This window comes from Carcharodon carcharias (genome assembly GCF_017639515.1).
Source record: "Carcharodon carcharias isolate sCarCar2 chromosome 38 unlocalized genomic scaffold, sCarCar2.pri SUPER_38_unloc_2, whole genome shotgun sequence".
NCBI classification, from domain to species: Eukaryota; Metazoa; Chordata; class Chondrichthyes; order Lamniformes; family Lamnidae; genus Carcharodon; species Carcharodon carcharias.
The window spans coordinates 2,311,278-2,318,777 of NW_024470786.1; the positions used below are offsets into that span (position 1 = coordinate 2,311,278).

General features: G+C 60.9%; 1 protein-coding gene across 1 annotated transcript in view; it reads right to left on the minus strand.

Moving 5' to 3' along the window:
* The window catches only part of LOC121274781 (active breakpoint cluster region-related protein-like), a 171,292-nt gene that overhangs the window by 21,661 nt on the left and 142,131 nt on the right, over positions 1-7,500 (minus strand). Inside the window, exon 16 of the mRNA XM_041182131.1 lies at positions 6,449-6,580. Coding sequence (XP_041038065.1) covers positions 6,449-6,580 — 132 coding nt within the window. The remainder of the gene's footprint in view (positions 1-6,448; positions 6,581-7,500) is intronic.

Here is a 7,500-nt window from a genome sequence, read left to right on the forward strand (position 1 = left end):
TAGAGATTGGGAGAGAGGAAGGAGAGAGAGAGAAATAGAGATGGGGGGAGAGAGGCAGGAGAGAGATAGAAATAGAGATGGTGGGAGAGGAAGGAGTGAGAGAGAAATAGAGATGGGGGGAGAGAGGCAGGAGAGAGAGAGAAATGGAGATGGGGAGAGAGGAAGGAGAGAGAGAGAAATAGAGATGGGGGGAGAGAGGCAGGAGAGTGAGAGAGAAATAGAGATGGGGGGAGAGAGGCAGGAGAGAGAGAGAAATGGAGATGGGGAGAGAGGCAGGAGAGAGAGAGAAATAGAAATGGGGGAGAGAGGCAGGAGAGAGAGAGAGAAATAGAGATGGGGGGAGAGAGGCAGGAGAGAGAGAGAAATAGAGATGGGGGGAGAGAGGAAGGAGAGAGAGAAATAGAGATTGGGAGAGAGGAAGGAGAGAGAGAGAAATAGAGATGGGGGGAGAGAGGCAGGAGAGAGAGAGAAATAGAGATGGGGGGAGAGAGGAAGGAGAGAGAGAAATAGAGATTGGGAGAGAGGAAGGAGAGAGAGAGAAATAGAGATGGGGGGAGAGAGGCAGGAGAGAGATAGAAATAGAGATGGTGGGAGAGGAAGGAGTGAGAGAGAAATAGAGATGGGGGGAGAGAGGCAGGAGCAGGGGAGAGATAGAGAGAAAGGGGTAGGGACAGGAGATAGGAATTCAAGGGTGGGGGGGGGGTGGAGAAGGATGAAAGAGATGGAAATGGTGTGAACAGATTGAGGGAACATGGGATGAGAGATAGAGGGAGGGAGAGATAAGGAAGAGACATTTATAAGAGGAAGAGAGAGAAAGAGGGAGGGAGAGAGATGGGAGAGAGATGGATGTGGGGAGAGAGAGGGATGTGGGAAGAGGGGGACGTGGGGAGAGAGGGAGAAGGAGAGATATGTGGGGAGAAGAAAGGATTTGGAGAGGGGAGGGGCATTTGGAGAGAGATAGAGAGGGTGAGAGAGATATAAAGGGATATGGACAGAGGGAGGGAGAGACAGAGAGAGATAGAGGGAAATGGGGAGACAGAGGGATATGGAGAAAGGGAGGGATGGGCATAGACTGAGCGAGATAGAGGGGTGTGGAGGGAGATAGGGTTATGAGGAGATAGAGGGATGTGGGAAAGAGACAGATGAGGAGAGAGAGATGTAGAGATGGGGCAAAATAGAGGGATGTGGAGGGAGGGAGGGAGAGTCAGAGAGATAGAGAGGTGTGGGGAGAAAGAGGGATGTGGGGAGAGAGGGTTATAGAGGGAGGGAGAGCAATAGAGAGGTGTGGGGAGAGAGGGATATGGAGGGAGGGAGCAGCAGCATGGGGTAGAGTGGTGTGGGGACAGAGGGATATGGAGGGAGGGAGGGAGCAGTGGAGTGGGGTAGGGAGGTGTGGGGAGAGAGGGATATGGAGGGAGGGAGGGAGAGAGATAGAGAGGTGTGGGGAGAGAGGGAAATGGAGGGAGGGAGGGAGAGAGATAGAGAGGTGTGGGGAGAGAGGGAAATGGAGGGAGGGAGGGAGAGAGAGAGATAGAGAGGTGTGGGGAGAGAGGGAAATGGAGGGATGGAGGGAGGGAGAGACGTGGTGAGGGATAGGGAGCTGTGGGGAGAGAGAGGGCTATGGAGTGAGGGAGTGGCAGAGTGGGGTAGGGAAGTGTTAGGAAAGAGGGATATGGAGGGAGGGAGGGAGCAGCAGCATGGGGTAGAGTGGTGTGGGGACAGAGGGATATGGAGGGAGGGAGGGAGCAGTGGAGTGGGGTAGGGAGGTGTGGGGAGAGAGGGATATGGAGGGAGGGAGGGAGCAGTGGAGTGGGGTAGGGAGGTGTGGGGAGAGAGGGATATGGAGGGAGGGAGGGAGCAGTGGAGTGGGGTAGGGAGGTGTGGGGAGAGAGGGATATGGAGGGAGGGAGGGACAGAGCAGCGGAGTGGGGTAGGGAGGTGTGGGGAGAGAGGGATATGGAGGGAGGGAGGGACAGAGCAGCGGAGTGGGGTAGGGAGGTGTGGGGAGAGAGGGATATGGAGGGAGGGAGGGAGGGAGCAGTGGAGTGGGGTAGGGAGGTGTGGGGAGAGTGGGATATGGAGGGAGGGACGGAAGGAGCAGCGGAGTGGGGTAGGGAGGTGTGGGGAGAGTGGGATATGGAGGGAGGGACGGAAGAAGCAGTGGAGTGGGGTAGGGAGGTGTGGGGAGAGTGGGATATGGAGGGAGAGAGGGAGGGAGCAGTGGAGTGGGTTAGGGAGGTGTGGGGAGAGAGGGATAGGGAGGGAGGGAGGGAGCAGTGGAGTGGGGTAGGGAGGTGTGGGGAGAGAGGGATATGGAGGGAGGGAGGGAGCAGTGGAGTGGGGTAGGGAGGTGTGGGGAGAGAGGGATATGGAGGGAGGGAGGGAGCAGTGGAGTGGGGTAGGGAGGTGTGGGGAGAGAGGGATATGGAGGGAGGGAGGGAGCAGTGGAGTGGGGTAGGGAGGTGTGGGGTGAGAGGGATAGGGAGGGAGGGAGGGAGCAGTGGAGTGGGTTAGGGAGGTGTGGGGAGAGTGGGATATGGAGGGAGAGAGGGAGGGAGCAGTGGAGTGGGGTAGGGAGGTGTGGGGAGAGAGGGATATGGAGGGAGGGAGGGAGCAGTGGAGTGGGGTAGGGAGGAGTGGGGAGAGAGGGATATGGAGGGAGGGAGGGAGCAGTGGAGTGGGGTAGGGAGGTGTGGGGAGAGAGGGATATGGAGGGAGGGAGGGAGCAGTGGAGTGGGGTAGGGAGGTGTGGGGAGAGAGGGATATGGAGGGAGGGAGGGAGCAGTGGAGTGGGGTAGGGAGGAGTGGGGAGAGAGGGATATGGAGGGAGGGAGGGAGCAGTGGAGTGGGGTAGGGAGGTGTGTGGAGAGAGGGATATGGAGGGAGGGAGGGAGCAGTGGAGTGGGGTAGGGAGGTGTGGGGAGAGAGGGATATGGAGGGAGGGAGGGACAGAGCAGAGGAGTGGGGTAGGGAGGTGTGGGGAGAGAGGGATATGGAGGGAGGGAGCAGTGGAGTGGGGTAGGGAGGTGTGGGGAGAGAGGGATATGGAGGGAGGGAGGGAGGGAGCAGTGGAGTGGGGTAGGGAGGTGTGGGGAGAGTGGGATATGGAGGGAGAGAGGGAGGGAGCAGTGGAGTTGGTTAGGGAGGTGTGGGGAGAGTGGGATATGGAGGGAGGGAGCAGTGGAGTGGGGTAGGGAGGTGTGGGGAGAGAGGGATATGGAGGGAGGGAGGGAGGGAGCAGTGGAGTGGGGTAGGGAGGTGTGGGGAGAGTGGGATATGGAGGGAGGGAGCTGTGGATTGGGTAGGGAGGTGTGGAGAGAGAGGGATATGGAGGGAGGGAGGGAGGGAGCAGTGGAGTGGGTTAGGGAGGCATGGGGAGAGAGGGATAGGGAGGGAGGGAGGGAGGGAGCAGCGGAGTGGGGTAAGGAGGTGTGGGGAGAGAGGGATATGGAAGGAGGGAGGGAGAGAGGGAGGGAGGGAGCAGCGGAGTGGGGTAGGGAGGTGTGGGGAGAGAGGGATATGAGGGAGGGAGCAGCGGAGTGGGGTAGTGAGGTGTGGGGAGAGTGGGATATGGAGGGAGGGAGGGAGGGAACAGTAGAGTGGGGTAGGGAGGTGTGTGGAAAGAGGGATATGGAGGGAGGGAGCAGCGGAGTGGGGTAGGGAGGTGTGGGGAGAGAGGGATACGGAGGGAGGGAGCAGCGGAGTGGGATAGGGAGGTTTGGGGAGAGAGGGATATGGAGGGAGGGAGGGAGCAGTGGAGTGGGGTAGGGAGGTGTGGGGTGAGAGGGATATGGAGGGAGGGAGCAGCGGAGTGGGATAGGGAGGTTTGGGGAGAGAGGGATATGGAGGGAGAGAGGGAGGGAGCAGTGGAGTGGGGTAGGGAGGTGTGGGGAGAGAGGGATATGGAGGGAGGGAGGGAGCAGTGGAGTGGGGTAGGGAGGTGTGGGGAGAGAGGCATATGGAGGGAGGGAGGGAGCAGCAGAGTGGGGTAGGGAGGTGTGGGGAGAGAGGGATATGGAGGGAGGGAGGGAGCAGTGGAGTGGAGTAGGGAGGTGTGGGGAGAGGGGAATATGGAGGGAGGGAGGGAGCAGCGGAGTGGGGTAGGGAGGTGTGGGGAGAGAGGGATACGGAGGGAGGGAGGGAGGGAGCAGTGGAGTGGGGTAGGGAGGTGTGGGGAGAGTGGGATATGGAGGTAGGGAGCAGCGGAGTGGGGTAGGGAGGTGTGGGGAGAGAGGTATATGGAGGTAGGGAGCAGCGGAGTGTGGTAGGGAGGTGTGGGGAGAGAGGGATATGGAGGGAGGCAGGAAGGGAGCAGTGGAGTAGGGTAGGGAGGTGTGGGGAGAGAGGGATATGGAAGGAGGGAGGGAGAGAGGGAGGGAGGGAGCAGCGGAGTGGGGTAGGGAGGTGTGGGGAGAGTGGGATATGGAGGGAGAGAGGGAGGGAGCAGTGGAGTGGGTTAGGGAGGTGTGGGGAGAGAGGGATATGGAGGGAGGGAGCAGCGGAGTGGGGTAGGGAGGTGTGGGGAGAGAGGGATATGGAGGGAGGGAGCAGCGGAGTGGGGTAGGGAGGTGTGGGGAGAGAGGGATATGGAGGGAGGGAGGGAGGGAGCAGCGGAGTGGGGTAGGGAGGTGTGGGGAGAGGGGGAATATGGAGGGAGAGAGGGAGGGAGCAGTGGAGTGGGGTAGGGAGGTGTGGGGAGAGAGGGATATGGAGGGAGGCAGCAGTGGAGTGGGGTAGGGAGGTGTGGGGAGTGTGGGATATGGAGGGAGAGAGGGAGGGAGCAGCGCAGTGGGGTGGGGAGGTGTGGGGAGAGTGGGATAGGGAGGGAGAGAGGGAGGGAGCAGCGGAGTGGGGTAGGGAGGTGTGGGGAGAGTGGGATATGGAGGGAGAGAGGGAGGGAGCAGTGGAGTGGGTTAGGGAGGTGTGGGGAGAGAGGGATATGGAGGGAGGGAGCAGTGGAGTGGGGTAGGGAGGTGTGGGGAGAGTGGGATATGGAGGGCGAGAGGGAGGGAGCAGTGGAGTGGGTTAGGGAGGTGTGGGGAGAGAGGGATATGGAGGGAGAGAGCAGCGGAGTTTGGTAGGGACGTGTGGGGAGAGTGGGATATGGAGGGAGGGAGGGAGGGAGGGAGCAGCGGAGTGGGCTAGGGAGGTGTGGGGAGAGTGGGATATGGAGGGAGGGAGGGAGGGAGGGAGCAGTGGAGTGGGGTAGGGAGGTGTGGGGAGAGTGGGATATGGAGGGAGGGAGGGAGGGAGGGAGCAGCGGAGTGGGCTAGGGAGGTGTGGGGAGAGTGGGATATGGAGGGAGAGAGGGAGGGAGCAGTGGAGTGGGGTAGGGAGGTGTGGGGAGAGAGGGATATGGAGAGAGGGAGGGAGCAGTGGAGTGGGTTAGGGAGGTGTGGGGAGAGAGGGATATGGAGAGAGGGAGGGAGCAGTGGAGTGGGTTAGGGAGGTGTGGGGAGAGAGGGATATGGAGGGAGGGAGGGAGCAGTGGAGTGGGGTAGGGAGGTGTGGGGAGAGTGGGATATGGAGGGAGGGAGGGAGCAGTGGAGTGGGGTAGGGAGGTGTGGGGTGAGAGGGATATGGAGGGAGGGAGGGAGCAGTGGAGTGGGTTAGGGAGGTGTGGGGAGAGAGGGATATGGAGAGAGGGAGGGAGCAGTGGAGTGGGGTAGGGAGGTGTGGGGAGAGAGGGATATGGAGAGAGGGAGGGAGCAGTGGAGTGGGTTAGGGAGGTGTGGGGAGAGAGGGATATGGAGAGAGGGAGGGAGCAGCGGAGTGGGGTAGGGAGGTGTGGGGAGAGTGGGATATTGAGGGAGAGAGGGAGGGAGCAGTGGAGTGGGTTAGGGAGGTGTGCGCAGAGAGGGATATGGAGGGAGGGAGCAGCGGAGTGGGGTAGGGATGTTTGGGGTCAGTGGGATATGGAGGGAGAGAGGGAGGGAGCAGCGGAGTGGGGTAGGGAGGTGTGGGGAGAGTGGGATATGGAGGGAGAGAGGGAGGGAGCAGTGGAGTGGGTTAGGGAGGTGTGGGGAGAGAGGGATATGGAGGGAGGGAGGGAGGGAGCAGTGGAGTGGGGTAGGGATGTGTGGGGAGAGTGGGTTATGGAGGGAGGGAGGGAGGGAGCAGCGGAGTGTGGTAGGGAGGTGTGGGGAGCGAGGGATATGGAGGGAGAGAGCAGCGGAGTGGGGTAGGGAGGTGTGGGGAGAGAGGGATATGGAGGGAGGGAGGGAGGGAGCAGTGGAGTGGGGTAGGGAGGTGTGGGGAGAGTGGGTTATGGAGGGAGGGAGGGAGGGAGCAGCGGAGTGTGGTAGGGAGGTTTGGGGAGCGAGGGATATGGAGGGAGAGAGCAGCGGAGTGGGGTAGGGAGGTGTGGGGAGAGTGGGATATGGAGGGAGAGAGGGAGGGAGCAGTGGAGTGGGTTAGGGCGGTGTCAGGTGCTGTCAATGCTGCCCACCTCGATCTGAGACTTGGCGATGAGCCGATCTCCCTCATATCGCTCCTTGTTCTCGGATGAGGTCCGGTAATCGTGCTGCTCCCACACCAGGACTCTCAGCCCCTCAGCTCTGTCCAGTTGGATATCGATCTCCTGGTCAGAACAAGTAGCCCAGGATTAGACACCCGGGAATAATGATTCCCCATCTCCATCCCGATTCCGATCCCCATCCCGATCCCCATCCCGATTCTGATCCCCATCCCGATCCCCATCCCGATCCCAATACTGATCCCCATCCCCATCCCGATCCCCATCCCGATTCTGATCCCCATCCCAATCCCAATCTGGATCCCCATCCCGATCCCGATCCTGATCCCCATCCCGATTCCGATCCCCATCCTGATTCCGATCCCCATCCCGATCCCAATTCCGATCCCAATCCCAATCTCCATCCTGATCCTTATTCCGATCCCCATCCCGATCCCCATCCCAATCCGGATCCCCATCCCGATTCCGATCCCCATCCTGATCCCAATCCGGATCCCCATCCCGATTCCGATCCCCATCCCGATCCCAATCCGGATCCCCATCCCGATTCCGATCCCCATCCCGATCCCAATCCCCAACCCCATCCTCATCCCCATCCCCATCCCCATCCCCATCCCCATTCCCATTCCCATCCCCATCCCCATCCCATCCCCATCCTGATCCCGATACCCATCCCCATCCCCATCCCCATCCCCATCCCCATCCCCATCCCCATCCCCATCCCCATCCCCATCCTCATCCCCATCCTCATCCTCATCCCCATCCTGATCCCCATCCCCATCCTGATCCCCATCCCCATCTCTTTCCCCATCCCCATCCCCATCCTGATCCCGATACCCATCCCCATTCCCATCCCCATCCCCATCCCCATCCCCATTCCCATCCCCATCCCCATCCCCATCCCCATCCCCATCCCCATCCTGATCCCGATACCCATCCCCATTCCCATCCCCATCCCCATCCCCATCCCCATCCCCATCCCCATCCCCATCCCCATCTCTTTCCCCATCCCCATCCCCATCCCC